Source organism: Camelina sativa, chromosome 18, assembly GCF_030686135.1.
Source record: "Camelina sativa cultivar CO46 ecotype springtype chromosome 18, ASM3068613v1".
Classification (NCBI taxonomy): Eukaryota; Viridiplantae; Streptophyta; class Magnoliopsida; order Brassicales; family Brassicaceae; genus Camelina; species Camelina sativa.
In genome coordinates this window covers 704,700-723,775 of record NC_141897.1, presented here as the reverse complement: position 1 = coordinate 723,775, position 19,076 = coordinate 704,700, and the positions used below count along the sequence as shown (strand labels likewise).

Below are 19,076 nucleotides of genomic sequence, written 5' to 3'. Positions count from 1 at the left end.
GGTTCAACACGTGGCAGATTACTACTACACAGCAAAACAACTACCCTCTAAACGAGATAACAGTTAATTAATTTTGTGTAAAAGAAAAGGAAAAAAGCCTAGAATGAAGATACGGGCTGGGCTGGGCTGGGCTGGGCTATAAGCCCAATAATACAAGCATAAGCGACAGATGAGAGAGCACCACCACCGTCTTATGTAGTAAAGTAATTTCACAACGGTCACTAGAACTATAGATGATAGATCTCTCTCTCATGAAACATCTCAAAATTTTCTTGTTTTTTTTCTTTTTCTTTGGGAGAGCGGAGCTGAGGAGTTTCTTCGTGCACCAATTCTTCATCATCTTCAGAAACCTATCATTAATTTAATTTTTTTTTATGTGGATTCTGTAATTGAATTTCTTTTCGCGATTTGTGTTTTCTGTAATTTCGTTAAGGTTCTGATTTCAGGTTCGCAGTTTCTACTTTCTACATCTCTTCAAAATTCTTTTTACGGTTTCAGCCGATAGAACCTACAAATTTGCGATGTGCGATTCTTATCAAAATCTCAATTTTTATTCGAACACCGTCTTCATCATCGCCAGGTTTTGTTTGATTATCTTCGCTCTTTTAAATAATTTAGGGTTTCTTTTAGTGATTTTATGTTTATTCCATATGCAAATCTCTCTTTTGATTGTTTGATTTTGTGTTCTTAGATTTCGAAATCTCTCTACATAAGATTCAGAAAATATTAATTTTGGCTTCTTTTTTTTTCAGTCGATTGAGAAACCTCTCTCATTAATTTGTATGTTGATTCTGCAATTGAACTTTAAAAGAAAAAACCCCCTTTTCGCGATTCGTGTTTTTTACTAATCTCTTTAGGGTTTTACTTTCGTAATTGCATTTTTCTAATGTTTGAAATCTTTTGTTTTCAGGTTCATAGTTTCCACAAGTCTTCAAATTTTGCAAATCCAAAAGCCCTCTTTTCTTTATCGTATCAAGTTCTTCAAAGGTTTGACCTTTTTTTTTTTTTTTTTTTTTTTTACACAAATTAGGGTTTCTAATCAAAAACTCTCTTTCTAATTAAACTCGTTTCTTTAAGTCTCTGGAGTTTTGATGTGACTAATGAATTGTTTTGTGGGAATACAGATGAGTCAGATACAGACAGTGAGGACTCAGATGTTAGTATGTTTGATGGAGAGGACACTTCATGGATATCTTGGTTCTGTAATCTACGAGGGAACGAGTTCTTTTCTAAAGTTGATGATGAAGTTGACTTCAACTTGTGTGGACTCAGCAGTCTAGTTCCCTACTTGGTAAGTTTGTTTACTGTTTTCTCTTATGTCAGTTCAGTTTTAGTTTTTGTTGCCTAGGGACAGAATCTGCATTTATGGGTTCACTTTTACGATTATGTCTCTTGAATGTCTGATATGGATTGGGTCGGTAACAGGAGAGATGTTTACAGAGGAACATAATGAATTGATCGAGTCAGCTGCTGAGATGCTTTATGGACTGATTCATGCTCGTTACATACTGACAAGCAAAGGGTTGGCTGCTATGGTAAATAAATCTTTCAACTCTGACTTTTTTTATTATCTATAACATCCTATAAAAGATGCACCGCTTGATTATCAAGGGAGTATCCTTTTCTTTCAACCCATTCACTTCTTGCTGATACATATTTATAAATACAGTTCTGAAAATCTAAAGTTGGATTTTCTAATGCATAAAGCAATGATTATTTTGAGTTTAGATAGGTCTTGCAGGTGTTATCTTTTTTTTGGGGTTTTCCTTGAGACGATAAACAGACATTGATGGAGCTTACTTTGGGAAAACATTTCCACATCTTCTCATGGTAAGTTTTCATACGTTTCCTATCATCTTGGTTCTGTAATCTACGAGGGAACAATACTCAGCAGTCTAGTTCTGTACTACGAGTACGCTCTTGATTTGATCTTGGATGTTGAATCTCCTCATGGTAAGTTTTCGTACGTGTTTTTCAGTTTTAGTTTTTTTGTTGCGGTCTAGCTAGGGACAGAACATGCATATAGGAATAGTTGTGAAACCAATATGGGTTTGCTATCTCTATTTGTGTTTTCTACAATCTCTTTAGGTTGATAGATTTTTGTTCATGTGTTGGTTTCTGATCAAAGATCACGTTTTAAAGATTTTGTTTCTGTTTTTTATTGATTAGAAGAAACCCTTTTTTATCAAAATTTCTTTTCATACGAACGAACAGACTCATGAATTGTGCTCTGTTCAATTATTTCATCGATTTTCAAGAATAAAGTTTGATGTTTTCTTTAAACCCAAAAGAAAGGGATGACACATTATATGATTGTGTTCTGTCCGGTTTCTAATTTGGGAAAATTGTCCCCCCCCCCCCAAAGTAAGGCAAGCATGTGTTTATCACTGTAAGACTTGTCATATAATTGTCCCGAAGTAAGGACAAGCATGTGTTTATCACAGTAAGACTTGTCATATAAAAGTAAGACTTGTCATATAATTTTCCCGAAGTAAGACAAGCATGTGTTTATCACAGTAAGACTTGTCGTATAATTGTCCTCAAGTAAGACAAGCATGTGTACACAGTAAGACTTGTCATATAATGTAGCCTAAGAATGTGAATGAAACAGAGATATATGTCCCTAAGCATGTGTTTAACACAGTAAGACTTGTCACATGATCTCTGCGATTATCTTTTATTCATTGCTGGCTGGGCAGCATGATAGTAAGGATTCAATATTCTGCTGTAAAAGCTTTCAATGATCTGCTTATTGATGGAGATATATTCAATGTTCTGCTTTAGAAACTCTTGAGCTTAAAAGCTCTTAATGATCTGCTTATTGATGGAGATATATTCAATGTTCTGCTTCAAAACTTTTGAGCTTAAAAACTCTCAATGATCTGCTTTTTGATGGAGATATATTCAGTGCTCTGCTATGAAAACTTTTGAGTTTAAAAACTCTCAGTGATCTGCTTATTGATGGAGATTATACATTCAGTGATCTGCTTATTGATGGAGATTATCCATTCAGTGATCTGCTTATTGATGGAGATTATACATTCAGTGATCTGCTTATTGAGGGAGATTATACATTCAGTGATCTGCTTATTAATGGAGATTATATTCAGTGATCTGCTTATTGTTGGAGATTATATTCAATGCTCTGCTTATTGTTGGAGATTATATTCAATGCTCTGCTATGAAAACTTTTGAGTTTAAAACTCTCAGTGATCTGCTTATTGACGGAGATATATTCAATGTTCTGCTTTAAAATTTCTTGAGTCAAAAAAATGCTCTCGAAGCTCTTCTTGTTAGCGAAGGCACATTATTGTGCAACGCTTGATGGGATTGCGGCTCGAGCAAAGCACTAAAGCGAAAGAGAGAAAATCTGACGTCTTACGGGAGAGGTATGTATCTCATCTTCAACTAGATTGTAATTGTCTGTGTACTTGCTGCTATATATGTTGTATCAAACCAGCTCAGTGTGGATGACAATCTCAAATTCTTTTTACTTTGTTCCGTAGTCTTTGTTTTTGACTCAACAGGTTCATTGGCGTCTCTAGCTATAAACAAAGGATTTGACTGTTCTACAAAATGTCGTCTGGTTCAACAAAAGTGTTGGATCCTGCAGTTCAAGGAACTGGCCACAAACCGTATCCTTTCAGCAACATAAAGATATACATTTTTGGATTGGTAAAGATACATGTCAGGTATACATTTTTGTTTGATATACATTTTTTGATTGGTAAAGACACAAGTCAGGTACCTGTCACCAACACTCTTTTATTTTGGTAACAACTGTTTTTGGAAGAGAAGCTAAGGTGAAAAAGTGTTATGCTAACTTATGCTTTGATATTTTTAGGATGAAGCTGGAACAACAGCTGTTAAAACAGTTAAACTCGATGCTGTTCTTGGAGGCCGTGATGTCCAACACCGGGAAATTCAAGGCCATGAATCTGACAAATTTCTTGTCTTTTTCTTCACTTCTTCATCTACTTCTGATTTCTCTTCTTCTGATTCCTCCATCTTCTCAGTACCAGTCCAACCACTTTCTGCAGTAAGGCCTAATCTCTGCTGCTCCTCTCTAATCCGAGTAACCAATGTTGCTTCCTCTGCTCTTCTCATCAACATATCTGACCAAAGTTCTCCAGGCCTAGCCATGTTCCTTTCCATTAATCCTGAAATGTCCCGACATACTCGTGGTGTAGATACTCGTCTCATCGACATATCTGGCTCTCTATCTCTCATACCCTCCCTCTGTCCTTCTGATACAAGCCAGTCTTCTATTCCTAACATATACAGACCTCGATTTCAGCTCTTCTGAAGTCGAACTTAACTTCTTCTGAAGGTAGTCATATTTCAAAGCATCAAACTCAGCCAACTCATCTACACCTTTGGATTTCTGCCACGTGCCAACATAACTCCGTTCCATATCGCTCTGAAATCAAAGCAAACAACAACTAATGTTTCAGCTCCAAAATAGAAGTCCAATAAGGTTTCAGTTTAATTCAAAACGCATGACACAATACTTAGATGATTAAAGAAGCCAATTGGATAGACAAAGAGGAAAAAAACATACCAATGCCCTGGATTGGGATGTAGACATTAGAGGAGCCCTCTGCATTCACTTTCATAAATTTCGTCTGCAAAATCAGTCAAGTCACCAAACAGATCGTTGTTGTCATCTTCTTCACAAACCCCTCTGCATTCACTTTCTTCTTTATCTTTGTCTGTTGGTTCATTCAAAGAAGCCCATGACGTGCCAACGGCCTTGGTGGTTGAGTCACTACAGTAAAAATTATCGTAAATCCATCGTTTATCTCCCTTCCATTTGCCTTTGGTTATCAGTGTCACCAACGTGGCTTTCTTCTTCCACTTCTGCTCTATCTGACATCCCAATAACCCAGCTCTCCTCCTAGTTGATCCCGGAAGCTCACTCTCTCTCTTTCTTCATCCTCTTTTAGTTATTTAGTACGACTTAGCGAAATGACGGTCTTCTCTAAGCTAGTAATAATCTCATATACATGACCAAACATTGCATTGGTAACTATCTGTACGTTTTAATCTAAATAACAGTAGGCATCAACACGAGAGCAACTGAATGACATTTGAGATGTTTGATATCTAGGTAAATCCAGGGGAGAAATGGGAAACAAAGATAGGAACAAATTGTACTACGTATAATTCCATGTTGCATAAGAATTGATTTCTTAAGATATAAGCTACACGATAATGGTTGAGTAGGAGCTTGAGCTCTGCACTGTATTAATACAAGATTATGCCACTGGGTTCTACAATCATCATCAGAAGTCTGGTGAATGCAAAGAAGACACTGAGTTTCTGTGGCCTAAGACGTTTAGTCCACTCTATCTGTCTCTACTTATATGATGCTTATGCTCTGACCTTGTTCCTTTCCGCACTATCTTCTTGGGGTCTGTACTCGATCTAATTTTCTCTTCTCCTCTTTTGGCTCCCTCAAGTATATTCTTAGCTTTCCCTATAGAAGCTGTTTCCGCTTGACCTAAGTGAAGCTTGTGCATTCTGCTGTGTATATCCGTGGACGTCTCTTTCCCTCTTGAGAAGAGTTCTTGGCTATCTAATCGACTTGATGCTCCCTTAGAACTGCTCTCTTGGTCGAAGAAGAGGGCTTGGACAACCGTTCTTAATGGCATCCTCTCATTTTTCACAGCGTGTGCACGTACCTCTGCAGACAGTTTCTGGCAGTCAAGACTTCGGCATAGTTGTTTCTTCTCTTCTTTGCTTATCTCGGGATGCACCTGCCGTGTAACCCAAAAATTTTTTAGTTCCAAATACTGTATCCATGTTCTGTGCATAAAATGGATGATTGCTAATAGTAGTAGACTGGTGTTATGTTAGTAGCTCTTCTGCACTGATACCTTGAGATATGTGTTGATCGCTTTGTAAAGTCTGTCATGGCTCTCACGTGCAATGTCGGGCACTGCCTCAGCAAGAGACACGAATTTGGAAACTGACATATGGACATCTTGTGCCACTGCCTGAAGATAGGAATCAATAAGCTTCGCCACTTTCCTGATTGAATGCAGCAATTGACTGTTGTTACTAGAAAGATGCGCAGAAGATTGTCTTCTCCAGAGCATTAAAAAACTCTCAAGAACTGTAGCAACCAAGTCGGTATCATAGCGACGGTGATGAGAGGATGAGTGTGAACGCAACAAGAGGTCTTCAAGAGTTGCCTCGTCGAGTTGCAGACCAGCTTTTCTAATCAACTCAGTCTTTGTTGTAAGAGATGCTCCAACATAACTCGCTATGCTAACAAGTCTCAGCAAAAACCCCTCTGAAACCGACCCTTTATCTGCTGGAATCATATTCACAACTGTGTTAACAACACGCCGATGCCTTTCCAGCGCTGCTTCGTTTTCTTTAACTGAGAAACCTGAATGGCTCTTTGATTTGAAGTATGGTAACCAACGGCAGGTGTATACATGCAAAGCTTCACCAATGAGCTGAGGCGGAAGCGTAAAGGTTGACCTGGCTGCTGTGATAACACAGCGGAATAAGTCCAAGTCAAGGTCTGATATGTCTTCTGTCCACCAGTCTTTTGGAACAGAGTGGTGTTGTCTCTTTGCATAGCCTGGTCTGGTGTATGTATGAGACCAGGAGACCTGCAAAACGAAAAGAAAGATCAAACGATGTGCAAGTATATCATCGAGACTCAAAAGAGAAAAATCTGAACAAACCTCTGCAATTGGAGTGAGGATCTTCTCCACAATTGAATCTATACTCTTTCTGATGATTCCAAGATTCTCACACCACTCTGGCAATTTGGAAGTGGACTGCAAAGCGACAATGGAGTCTTTCCAGCCTTGGAGAACGCAGGAGTGGAAAAAAGCTTCAAGCTTTGGTAACAAATTTCCCTTCTCAACAGAATCAGACATCCGAAGAAACGTGGAGGCACAGAGCACATTCACAAGGTTATGAGCACTAAGGTTGATGGTGATGCCGTAGCAGAACTTAGCACACAGCTCAAAAGCATCAGCACCTCCAGGTATGTCATTCAGCTCTATCGTAACACTATCAGACTCCTCTGAATCAGTGAAAAGCCTTGGCAACAGCCCACATTTTGGAACAAGAGAAGACTGCAGAGAAATATGAAAAACACTATTAACATACACATATATATATATGTGTGTGTGTGTGCTGCTATGAGAATAAAATTCATTCGAGATATACTCTGTGGAGATGATAAGTGGTGTTGTTGATTCTAACAACGAGATCGTTGGGTGTGTCTGTTATCAAAATCCTGCAGTGTAAATATTTTATTAGAGAAAATGAGATTTGGGGATATAGAGGCACAGAGATGAAGGGAACAACCTTGAAGCATCTTGAGTGTAGAAAGTGTCAGGCTTTGTCCCTATTTTCATGAACTTCATCTTAGACTTCTCTGCGCTCAAGAGGAATGAATATATGATGAGAAAGTGATCAAAAACTTTAGGTCAAAAGGGGAAAGAAAGGAAGAGAATTAGAATCTTGAAGCTAAAGTTTTGTTATCTGTTTTGCTAAATGATACTAATCACACCTGAGACAATACTGAAAATCAAAAGAGTGAAAATAAAAAAAAACTAAAAAAGATCAAGCAAAGAGGATGATTGATTTACCATGAAAAACTGGTGTGCTCAAAGGTGTTGATATGAGAGAGGAAGAAGGAGAAGAGAGAGAGAGACGGAGGGATGTGAAAGTGGTAATGATCAAAATGACATAAAGTGTTTAGTGAAATAAAATCCCAAGAGAGAGAAAGAGAGAGTTGAATGGCAACAAGGCCCGGCCTCATCACTTGTTGCTCCCCGCATGGACTCAGTCTCCAAATGGTGTCTGATATTTATTTCCTTCGTACCTACTTGTTTGGCTCACTAACCTATCTGTCATCGAAGGAGCAAAGTTAGTGTTACGCAGCGTATTAGTAGCTATAAGTTGGAGTCTAACTCTATGGTCTCCTTCGAAGATAAGGTGAAAAATTAAGAGAACAGAGAAGATGAAAAGAGATAGTTTGTGTGGTATTAAAAGGGTTGAGGTGGGTAAGTATATCAAGAAAGTATCCACAACCAAAATAAATAAAAAGCCAGACACAAGTGTCCTTCATGCATTCCATCTTTTGCACAAGGAAAACAACTTCTCACCAAACAGAAAGAAAGTGAGAAAACAAAAGTGGGTCATTCATTCACCTTTTCCCTACTAGAATTGATTACAAGCGAGTTTACTCTTATGATAAATTACAATGGACCACACTAGGAGTTAGGCGTTGGGATAGGCTTAACTTAAAAGAGAGTTTTAATTTGGTAGCAGCACATATAGCTTCTTTCTTCTTTATAGTATTTGTCATAAAGCAAAGATGCATGGATCCCCAGACAATACCTTCCCACTTCACCTCCACAACTTTAAAGCATCAGAGCCAGATTACCATTTTTTTAGAAGTGTTTTACTTGTTGTCCATTTCCCCTATGGAATCTCTGTTTATGTGGGGGAGGAGCAAGTCAACCCACATCATTAGTGTGCTATTTTAATAATGCAAAAAAGGCAAAAGTGATATAGAATGAGAGGAGAGGTATTTGAGTACAAATGTCCTATTCTGATGGAATTGGTCTGCCTTGAGGAGAGAATTTGTAAGTCAGTAATAGTCAAATCCAATGCACTCCATTTGCACTGGCCCTACTTAGAAACATCCAATTCACAATGAACAGTAAAAAATGCTCCAAAGTTAAACAAAGAGAAGTTTAAGTTAACATACCACAACTTCATTATCAAACACATTCAAAGCTCTCATCCTTTTGTTTTTCTTTTTTAACTGTAAAACTATTAAATAATTTGTTTTAAAAGAGACATATCGTAAATCCTAATGCCCACTCCTAAACTCAATTATGCATTTCGATTAAAATTGTATATGACAAGCCATATCTACTATACACCATTGGAGTTTTGATTGCGAGGAAGAAAAATTCCAAAAGAATATACTATACTGGGGTCACCAGACTATTTACTACTTTTACGAACCACATCTGCCAGAAAAAAGAATATTCGATTTTTATCATCGCACCACTTAACCATTCTACCATTCCACTATTTGTTAGCTCCATGATTTACATCAATGAAAATTCACATCGACTGAAAGAATACACTAAACTAGTTAGAAACAAAAACCACTACAGTACTAAAATCATTTGATTACACTAACCAATTCCACTAGTGTTACATAGTGATTTCAAGAACAATCTTTCAACCAAAACAAATTACCTCTTCAAGGCTTGAGCTAGCTTCTGTAGATTTTTTCACTTCTGACTCCTCCTCTCCCTCTCCTTCTTCGTCCTCTTCTTCTGACTTTTATAGCTTCTCCTTACCAATCCAATTGCTCTCTGCAACACCTAATCTCTGCTATTCCTCTCTACTCTGAGTAACCACCAACGTTGCTTCCTCTGCCCGTCTCATCAACGTATCTGACCAATGTTCTCCAGGCCTAACCATGTTCCTTCCCATCAATTCCTGAAATTTCCCGACATACTCATGGTGTAGTCTCTCATAGCAACCTCTGAAATATACTGTCCTTCTGATGCTTATTCAAGTAAGTCTTCCATTCCTCACAGCTACAGACCTCGATTTCAGCTCTTTCGAGGTTGAACTTATCTTCTTCCGCAGGTTTTTCAAGTGCCGATCAACCTTGTAGTCATGTTTCAAAGCATCAAACTCGACCAACTCATCTACACTCAGCTCCGATCCATATCACTCTGAAATCAAAGCAAAAACACAACTAATGTTTCAGTTCCAAAGTAAGGTTTCAGATTAAAAAGAAAACGCACTCCACACTCAATACTTAGAATAAAGAAACCAAAAACTCATCGAACTATAGTATTCTGCATAGCCATGCTTAGAGCTCAATTTGCTTGCTTCAGCCATTAGATAAACAAAGAGGAAACAACATACCAATGCCCTGGAATGGGATGTAGACATTAGAGAAGAAGAAGAAGCTTCATAAATCTCTCGTTTTCAAAATCAGTCAGTCACCAAACAGATCGTCGTTATCATCTTCTTCACCAACCCCTCTTCTGCATTCAGTTTCTTCTTTATCTTTAGCTGCTGAATCACTCACAGAAGCCCATGGCGTGCCAACAGCCTTGGCAAGTGAGTCACCACCATAAAGATCATCATAAATCCCTCTTTTTGGACCTCCTTTTAACAACGTCATAGCTTCCTGAAGTCGATCAGTTACACCTCTGGTTCCTGTAGTAAAAGATTTATTCCCTTGGCCTTTAGGTATCAATGTCACTTGCACAAGTGATTCATATTTCCCAACGAGACTTCCTTCTTTGACATTAATAGGACCAGGCTCTGTTTCCACGTCAGCTCCATCTGACATCCCAACAACCTCAGCCAGCTCTCCACCTAACTGATCCTTGAAGCTCACCCTCATCTTCTTCATCCTCTTAGCCACACCCGCTTCTTCTGAAGCAGCCTCCTCTTTCCTTTTCCCTAACATACAACCCGACTCTCCATCGCTTAAACAGTACCGATTCAACAAAGTATTGTAGGCAACAACAGCTTCCTCATCAGAAGGATCAGGAGGAGGAGGAAGCTTAATCTGGTCAGGAGGTGGAGGGCGAGTAAAGAGAGCTTCACTGTTCTTTCTCAAAAGGTAGATTCTTGTAGAAGCAGCAAACCGTAAGGACTGACCCACTTCAAGCTCTACAGGATTACTTTTAGTCAACCTCTCGTTAGCAACAAACGTACCATGAGCTGATCCCAAGTCAATCACAAAGATGCTACCGTTCTTGTGATGAACAACGGCTGCGTGCTGGCGAGAAACAGACTGGTGATCAAGAACAAAGTCACAAGTCTGATGTTGTCTCCCGAAGATGTGTCTTCGTCTATCTAGATGAATCCGATCGAGGATCTGGCCGTCTTTTAAAACTTCTAGAGAGTAGACACCGGGACGAGGCTCAATCGCCCAGTCAGGTGGATGCCACGTTGATTGACCAGCTCCAATCTGAGTTTTCTCCGCCAAATGTTGATGAACCACTGGAGGAGGGTTTGATGACGATACAGAGAAAGGTTGCAAAGTTTGGGACTTTTTAAACCTGTCAAGACCAGATCTTCCATACATTCTCGAATCTCTCTCAAAAGCAGCAAGCAACCACTGCTTTGCACAGGACCAGACTTAGGGTTTCTCACTTTGTCGTTCTTCTGTGTTCTGTCTTCCCTCGTTCAAAGAGATCGATCTACTCAGATAAAATAAATATATTTACAACCTCAGTCGCTGTATTTTATGTATTCTCCCAAACATACCCGTGTAAATAATTTTGACTCGTTTTAGTTCATGGATTGCTAAAACTGATGACAATTTCTGTTTGTATGTAAGTAGGAACAGACAGCATCAACAAGAATCTCAAGTTGATATAAATGATGAAAAGAAGATCAGGGTCATGAAACAAATACGATTGTAACACAAGAATCAGAGTTATTCCCCCACCCTCTCTGTAATCAGAGCACTTAACAGACAAATTACACAAATCACCAATGAACGAAGAATCAACAAAAGACATAACAGGAAATTTTATTTATTCAGGGCTGAGTGAGACAACTACTACTTCTGTCTCTTGTAGATCTTTGCCAGGAATGATTTTAGCACTGCTTGGATTGCTTTACTTTCGTGAGCCTCAATCACTCCCGTCAGCTTCTCGTAGCTTTTGCTCTCATACTCCATGAACACCCCCTGTCAAAACCACAGCTAAATTAGCAAATGTTTGATTGTGTATTTATAGAGCATATCTCTCATGTTTATCACTAGTTTCAAACCTCAAGATCAAGCTCTTTGTAGAGATCCTTCACTTTAGCAACGTTTGACGGGTCGGGTTTACCATAGTTCTCCTAGGAAATCAGAACAAGAAAAAACATGTTTCAGGTTCCAAACAGGATACAAACCTTTTGATAAAAGATATATGGTTCTTACATATAATGTCTTGGTTTGTTCTTCGCTGCAGCGTTCCAATGCCTTAACCACCAACCACGAGCATTTGAAATCTTCTATATCTGTTCCTATCTGCATTATAAAACAACCAATACGCTGCATCAAGTGAGGCACAGTAATAGATTCAGATCAGTCTGAGAAACCAAGTGTTAGCAGGAGTGAAAACCTTGCCAAGCGTCTCCGGATCAGCGAAACAATCCAGATAATCATCCTACACAAAAGAACGGATATCAGAGTCCCGGCATTACCCTTATCATATAGCTCTCATGAATACTTAACAGCAAACTAGTACCTGCACTTGAAAGTAGATTCCCATGTCAACAAGAACATTCTTCACATCAACATGCTTTTCCAAATTTTCACCCGCCATAAGCAGTGCACAAGCAACCTGAGTGGAAAAAAAACAAAGCTTGTCACGGGATCTACAATTGCAATTATGGGAATAGCATGATTGCTCTATACTCTGAGCCCAGGTATGAGTGTATGACTAGGGAGGGAGAAAACTCATACTCACAGGGAGATAAAATGAGTAATAAGCCGTTTTGTACTGGACAATACGCCGGTGGCTACATTTTGAAAACCATTTCATCAGGTCAGAACACTTACTGACTTTCATCTCAACAACCATCAAAACAAACCATATATATAATGCTCACACTTTGACTCACATTGACAATGAGTACTTGGACAAATCCTTTTCGCCTTCAAAGGTGGTGATCAAATCTATCATCTGGCCACAAGCTGTTTGCAACTCAACCTGGACAACAAAAGGAATAGACTGAGGATAATATTTCAAATGCTTCATAATTGTGGAAAGAGTGTAGTAGATCTGCCAAAACAGATTACCTCATTAAACAAATCAACGAGGTCAACATAGTAAGGCTTGTCCCGGAAGTGCTTTTTGAGAATCCTGTGGATGTGATTGCGAAGTAGAATCCCATCGTTGATGGCAACCATACCAACCTGTAACATTGTGTCAAGTTCTATAAGCTACATCTAACAAGTACTCTGGTGGATTTAAAACCTTTGCAGCGTGAGAAAATAATACGAAAACATTACCTGTGGGACTCTGAACCAGCAAGGTTGACCACGGCGGGTGACAGAGTTATCCATAATGTCATCAAGCACAAGGAAATAAGCTTGAAGCTGCAAAGATGATGAACACGAGTGATAGAGACATAAAGGAGGGTATTTATCAATCTATCTATCGAAGAGATATTCAAACCAAAAAGGGAATAGAATCTTTTTCTTCTTCTTATACCCATTCGATGCACCAACCGAGAGCAGACGAGAGGAAAACCTCTTGCTCAGTCAAATCTTTGCCTTCCTTCAGAAGTTTGAAGCTGTCAACAACGGAGAGACCACGATTGAGTTTCCCTGGAGAAGAGGAAGAAGTAAAGTGTGAGAACTGGAGAAAAAGAATCGATGAAACGAGGGAGAGAGAGAGAGAGGCTGTGTAAGCTAGTTTCTCACCTCCACGTACATTGTAGTCCAGCATCTGCAAAGAAAGAGAGAATATCTAATAAGGGGATCGGATAAAAGGATCAATCTGATTCTGATGAGATAAGGGGAAGAGTACATACCCGTTCAACCCAGAGACGAGATTCATCGGTGAATTCGAAGGCAGGGTCATTAAGGAGGTCGGACTTGAGAACGGAATAAACGTTGAGAAACGTTGACTTGAGATCGGCCATTGAATAAGAAGAAGGAGAAGAGCTTTGGATATGACGACGATAGAGACTGCTCCCACGAGGCCTCAGATGCAAATGTAAATGAAGAGCCTTTATTGTCTTCCCCAGATTCCTACAACAACTACTCCAACTCACACTCATTCGTCCTTTTGCCAACCAAACACCCCTTCTGTTTCTTCCTTATTTACTACTTTTGCCATCCATCATCCATCCTATTCCTTCCTACCCCAACAAATCGGACTGACTTGCTCTCCCAGTTTCACATTTGTCATGTCGAGCCAAAGAAACAGAGTTATAGATATATTGTAGTTTTCTTTTTCTATTATTTTTTTTATCTATTTTATTTATGGTAATGGGCCTTAATAAAGATTGGGTTTAATAAGCCTTTCTCGATAGAACGGTGTCGTTTGCAATCAAATCGTAGAATTCTGGGAAAGGGAAAGAAGAAGAAATGAAATCACTCTCTTTTATCAAGACTTGTAAGAAATATAAGCTTTTCATGGTAATTGCAAGTAAAAGAGACAGAGAGAGGAGAGATCATATCTTACATAGACTGAGTATGTTATTATTTCACTGTGTCCATTAGTCTTCACCAAAGTATTTTTCTTCAGCGTCAAGGCCAATCTCACGAAGCCAATGATCATCAAGAGTCTCGTCATTGTCTATCTTTGTGTAATCCAAATGTTGATGGTCTTCTCCCGATAAGAACTTCTGTTGCATGATTGATGTAAACTGATCCATCATATCTTGCATCTCCTCTGGCGGCAAGACTGTTGCCTTGTTATCGTTATGTTCTCTATCATGCAATGCTCCATTGCCATCCGTAACCTGAAAACATTCGACAAGCAAAGATGTGAACAAGGGTTTTTTGCACCACAACAAAGTAAACAGCAAATAAAAAATGCGATGTTTGTGATTTTGGAACCAACACATAGCAAAAACAAAACAAAAAGGGTTACCTCTTCAAGGCATGAGCTAGCTTCTGTAGGATTCTTCACTTCGTCATCTTCTTCTGATTCCTCTTCTTCCTCCTCCTCCTCTTCTTCTTCTCCTTCTTCTGATTCCTCCATCTTCTCATTGCCAACCCAATCACTCTCTACAACACCTAACCTCTGCTGCTCCTCTCTAATCCGAGTAACCAACGTAGCTTCCTCTGCCCGTCTCATCAACGTCTCTGACCAACGCTCTCCAGGCCTAGCCATGTTCCTTCCCATCACATCCTGAAATTTCCCGACGTACTCATGGTGTAGATACGGCTCCCTGTCTCTCATAGCATCCTCAGAGAAATACTGTCCTTCTGATACAAGTTTATTCAAGTAAGCCAATCTTCTATTCCTTACAGCTACAGACCTCGATTTAAGCTCTTCTGAGGTCGGACTTATCTTCTTCCGTAGGTTTTTCAAGTGCCAATCAACCTCGTAGTCATGTTTCAAATCATCAAACTCAAGCAGTTCATCTACCTTAAGCTCTGATCCATATCGTTCTGAAGCAAAACAAACAAGTTAGTTTCAGTTCCCAAAATCAAATTTCGATAAGGTCTCAATCTCAAAAACGCACTATACACACTCAATGCTTAGATATTAATAAAGCTAAAACTCATCCTCCTATAAGAATCAAACTCAAGAAACTCATCTATTATAACCAAAACGCTCTTAATCGGGGAAGAAAAAAATTTGCGATAGGGTTTAAGTCTAAAACAGCAGTACCACAGTTTGATACTTAGATGACTACGAAGGCAAAACTCATATATAATCATAAATTTCCACACATCCGTGAAAAGAAATAGAAATAGGATGGGGAATTTGAACACGGTTGTGGAACTTACCGAGAAAAACGGCGGGATCACGACGGAGGAGGTCCAGGAGGATGGATTTGCGTTGGTCGGACGACGCGGCGGTAGTTTGGACGGCGCGTGGGAAGTAGAGATTCTCGAGAGACGAAAGCCTCGCCGTGATTTCTTCCGCCGCCGTGTCTTTCACTGTTATTCCCTCCATCTTCTTCTTCTTCTTCTCTCCCAATGCTTTTCTCGGACCGACCCGAATGCTGTAAAATAGACTCGACCGACCCGAATGCTGTAAAATAGACTCGTTCACGTGCAAGCACGTGAGAAGACTTTTGGCGGTATTCATTTGGCACCTAAACAAATTAAGCCTGTTGGGCTTTCTTGGGCCTTTCTTCCCAATCTTATTACTAATCTCTCTTTTCGGTTTATTTTCGATGATCTGCAAAATCCAAATTTATTATCGATTCGGTTTGATGCAATTTCAGTTGGTTTATCAGTTTAGGTTCGGTTCTGATTTGTAAATTAAAAAAATGCACCTTAAATTGATAATTTTTTTTATTTTATTAATATGAATGAGATCAATAATATTTTAAATATTTATAACATTTAAATTTGAAAAATCAAGAAATTTTATCGGCTACACTAAATTTAGGTATTGTTTTATTTCAATTTTAGTTCTATTTCAAGATTTTCTTAACTTTTCAATGAATGAATAAATTGTTTTATAAGGAAATTTCTTCTGTTTAAGCATTTTAATTTCATTCTTTGTTACATGAACAAATACATTAAAAAAATTATGAACAAAATCAAATCTTTAATCAGAAATTGTGATTCTGTATTAATCTTTCGTAGACAACGTAATATTCAAAACTGTTAAGAAAGAGAGCCAAAAGCAATGCATTACATGAAATTGAAACCTATAGACTAGAATTCCAAGGAAATAAAGCTCTCGATCCTGCTACATAACATTTTTTTGGAATCAATCTTGTTCTTGGTCCAACTTGCTACTTGGTCTCTATAAACCAGCTTTCCCTTGTTTCTTCAAGTTGCAATCTCGTCCACCTCCGAGTGAAAGACAAAACTCGGAAACGTCGTTGTTATATCCCTAAAAATTGAGTTTTCAGTCCTCAAATTTTGGAAACGGCAACAAAATTGATCATAGTATCATCATATCAAGGAGACATACCTGAGATACGGAAGAGTCATGATTTTAAGCAAAGATGGGTTTTTGATAACGAAATTGCTCCATTCTGTCTTATCAATCTTTCCATCCCGATCCACATCTGCGTCCTCAAATGTCTGTTCACAAAAAGGAAAAGACTCAAGTTTTCTGAAAGAGTCTTTTTTCATAAGTAATCAAAGTTGTTATAGACAAGAAGTAAACCTGATCAAGTATCATCTCTATGGTATCATCAGCCAGTTTCATTTCAGATTCGCAGAGAAGGGCAATCAGCATTTGCTTCACCTGCCAAAATGGCATACACAAATATGATTTCCTATAAATGATGCACTAAAAAGCTTTAAAAAAAAAGTCTTTGAAACTCAATATGTTGACGTTTTGGATTGAGATGTGAAGATACTGGACAATTTTTTACCTCTTGGCGCTCAATGAAGCCTGTGCAATCCATGTCGTAAAGCCTAAAGGTAACTGAGATAATAAATACAGACCAACGTGAATAAAAATAACAAGAAGGCTTTTAGAGAATCGACGACAGATGTAAACTCGTTTATGGGTCAACTTACAGTCTGTTTTCTCCTCTAGAGAAGCATTAGGATGGAAAACATTGAGTGATCTCACAAAGTCTCCAAAATCAATGACGCCTTTTCGTTTAACATCAAACAAATCAAATATCTGCAAACGTGGGCATCACCATTTAGTACATCTATAGAAGCAAACTTTAAGGTTAACTACAAAGTTATTAAGGTCAGAGAAACTAAAGAGTTACCCTATTGGCAAACAAATTTTCCTTCTTTCTGTTCTTGAACAAAGCAAGTTGAAACTCTTCCTGCATTACATACAAGTTGGTCGAGGAATAAGTAACAATATCCAAAAGTGGGCCAAGGAAACTTCAATCTTGAAAACCAAACAAAGATATTAAAAAGAATTAAAATTCAAGTCAACTATCAACACAGAGAGTTGATGAGCAATAAGGATCCCACAGCTCAGCATGGAGATTCAATAATTACAGAATTAAAAATTGGAGAAAGTCAAGAAAGTTGACTATGGCATATGGACAATAGTGCAATGAATATATCATGTCACTGTACAGTACATCACGATTTCAAGATTCTCCCATGAGGTGCGAAATAATCAAAGGATATCTATCGATAATGAATACCTTGTTTATCAAGCCATCATCCACAACCGAGCTGCTTATGCTCTTGAACAATTCATACAATGCTTCAACTTCACTTACACTAACTAGAAAAAAAATAAAACAGAGAGATATAATAAGCGACTCTGTGAGATAAGATATCAAGATCATGTCAATTCGTAAAACAAAATATATATTGCAGCAATAAACAATAGAAAAGAGACGCTTCTTAAAAAAAACTTTCACAGATCAAGATTCAATTCGAAAGTGGAAGTAAACTAGAGTGTTGAGCCAAGAAACTATTGAAATATCATTACGTGATGACACAAGAAACAATCTCTGAGTTAAACGAAGTTGCACAATATAGGCTATATGAATAAAAACAAACTACTTCCTTCAGATTTTTTTCGGATTCAAAGAACGCAAAAAACAGATTCTCATATCAGCAAACAATGATAATCTCTAAGCTTCACGCCCTTAAAGACTTAAAGTAAAGGAAGAGAAAAAAAAAAAGAAACGTATAGTGCAAGTAAACTTACAAGCAGTCTCAGAAGCTAGCGTCACAGGGTTCTCGTGTCCTGGGAATTCTCTCGCAGCCGTGGAATGGAAACAACCCATTTAACAGAATTTTGAGTGGTAAAAACTAACCAAGAAGAAGAAGCTTGCTTTAATGTTGCGGGCTGTTGAATAGAATCGCTACTTCTATAATTTTTGAGAATGTAAAAAAGCTTGATCTCTGGTTTTATTTGCCATCATCATAACCATCTTTAGAATCTGCAAACTTATTCAAGGGAGGAAAAAAAAAAAAAACAGAACCCGATTAATCATTGAAGAAGTATAAACCCTAGAATAATAAAACAAAGGTACCAGCGATGCGGCAAATCGAATCGAATGAGATACAAATATTTCAAATCAGATTAACAAAAATAAATTTGAATAGTAATCGGAAATTAAACAGGTAATGTAGGCGCGGCTCGAGAATCTCCGAACCCAGAAATTAAACGATTAAATCCGGAATTAAAGAGGAAGAGAAAAATCGAATAGAGCACTTACCAGTTATCACCGAGAGAACGGGCTTGCCGGCTCGGTGACAGAGAGAAAGGAAGGGATTTTGATTTTTGAGAAACGAGAGAGTCAGAGAGAGAGAGAGAGACGAAGGAGAAGAGGATCTGTGACGATGGTAAGATGAATTGATCGGACGGTTGAGATTAACTTCAGACTTTGCTGGGCTTTTTTTTTTTTTTTGGTTCTTCAGAGGCCGGTTGTGAAAATTATGAAAGAGAGATTTCTTTTATAAATAAGATGAGCGTCGC

At 38.3% G+C, this 19,076-nt stretch overlaps 6 protein-coding genes and 1 pseudogene across 8 annotated transcripts; 1 reads left to right on the top strand and 6 right to left on the bottom strand.

Moving 5' to 3' along the window:
- Positions 1-188: 188 nt before the first annotated feature.
- On the top strand, positions 189-6,690 carry LOC147921301 (casein kinase II subunit beta-1-like). The gene is made up of 4 exons (XM_087500143.1): positions 189-580; positions 911-987; positions 1,125-1,291; positions 1,426-6,690. Exons 1-4 carry the CDS (start codon positions 522-524, stop codon positions 1,456-1,458), a joined length of 336 nt encoding a protein of 111 aa, XP_087356269.1. The 5' UTR covers positions 189-521; the 3' UTR covers positions 1,459-6,690.
- LOC104760186 (BTB/POZ domain-containing protein At5g47800) lies at positions 5,142-8,101 on the bottom strand. The gene is made up of 6 exons (XM_010483070.3): positions 7,620-8,101; positions 7,336-7,405; positions 7,195-7,264; positions 6,702-7,100; positions 5,880-6,626; positions 5,142-5,759 (listed from the first exon to the last, which is right to left on the bottom strand). The coding sequence occupies exons 2-6, from the start codon at positions 7,392-7,394 to the stop codon at positions 5,349-5,351; spliced, it is 1,686 nt and encodes a 561-aa protein (XP_010481372.2). The 5' UTR covers positions 7,395-7,405; positions 7,620-8,101; the 3' UTR covers positions 5,142-5,348.
- A 914-nt stretch (positions 8,102-9,015) lies between these two features.
- On the bottom strand, positions 9,016-9,732 carry LOC104763024 (uncharacterized; annotated as a pseudogene). Its single transcript, XR_015589398.1, has one exon. The product of XR_015589398.1 is annotated as an uncharacterized LOC104763024 (transcript).
- On the bottom strand, positions 9,016-11,529 carry LOC104760183 (protein phosphatase 1 regulatory inhibitor subunit PPP1R8 homolog). Its single transcript, XM_010483069.3, has 2 exons — positions 9,934-11,529; positions 9,016-9,737 (listed from the first exon to the last, which is right to left on the bottom strand). The coding sequence occupies exon 1, from the start codon at positions 11,108-11,110 to the stop codon at positions 10,007-10,009; it is 1,104 nt and encodes a 367-aa protein (XP_010481371.1). The 5' UTR covers positions 11,111-11,529; the 3' UTR covers positions 9,016-9,737; positions 9,934-10,006.
- Positions 11,383-13,985, bottom strand: LOC104760182 (farnesyl pyrophosphate synthase 1, mitochondrial). The gene is made up of 12 exons (XM_010483068.3): positions 13,558-13,985; positions 13,448-13,472; positions 13,236-13,351; positions 13,034-13,120; positions 12,821-12,937; positions 12,643-12,731; positions 12,489-12,540; positions 12,267-12,362; positions 12,141-12,185; positions 11,957-12,046; positions 11,803-11,874; positions 11,383-11,719 (listed from the first exon to the last, which is right to left on the bottom strand). Exons 1-12 carry the CDS (start codon positions 13,804-13,806, stop codon positions 11,591-11,593), a joined length of 1,167 nt encoding a protein of 388 aa, XP_010481370.1. The 5' UTR covers positions 13,807-13,985; the 3' UTR covers positions 11,383-11,590.
- Positions 13,986-14,034: 49 nt separating this feature from the next.
- On the bottom strand, positions 14,035-15,730 carry LOC104760181 (uncharacterized). The gene is made up of 4 exons (XM_010483066.3): positions 15,491-15,730; positions 14,625-15,148; positions 14,214-14,493; positions 14,035-14,093 (listed from the first exon to the last, which is right to left on the bottom strand). Exons 1-3 carry the CDS (start codon positions 15,657-15,659, stop codon positions 14,248-14,250), a joined length of 939 nt encoding a protein of 312 aa, XP_010481368.1. The 5' UTR covers positions 15,660-15,730; the 3' UTR covers positions 14,035-14,093; positions 14,214-14,247.
- A 531-nt stretch (positions 15,731-16,261) lies between these two features.
- LOC104760180 (calcineurin B-like protein 9) lies at positions 16,262-19,030 on the bottom strand. Of its 2 annotated transcripts, none has more exons than XM_010483064.2 (9): positions 18,817-19,030; positions 18,303-18,544; positions 17,788-17,870; positions 17,395-17,454; positions 17,192-17,300; positions 17,044-17,096; positions 16,833-16,913; positions 16,635-16,747; positions 16,262-16,553 (listed from the first exon to the last, which is right to left on the bottom strand). In XM_010483064.2, exons 2-9 carry the CDS (start codon positions 18,379-18,381, stop codon positions 16,490-16,492), a joined length of 642 nt encoding a protein of 213 aa, XP_010481366.1. In that variant the 5' UTR covers positions 18,382-18,544; positions 18,817-19,030; the 3' UTR covers positions 16,262-16,489. The 2 variants fall into 2 exon arrangements, with proteins under 2 accessions (XP_010481366.1, XP_010481367.1); XM_010483065.2 differs by having other exon boundaries at positions 18,303-18,537.
- Between the last annotated feature and the right edge of the window lie 46 nt (positions 19,031-19,076).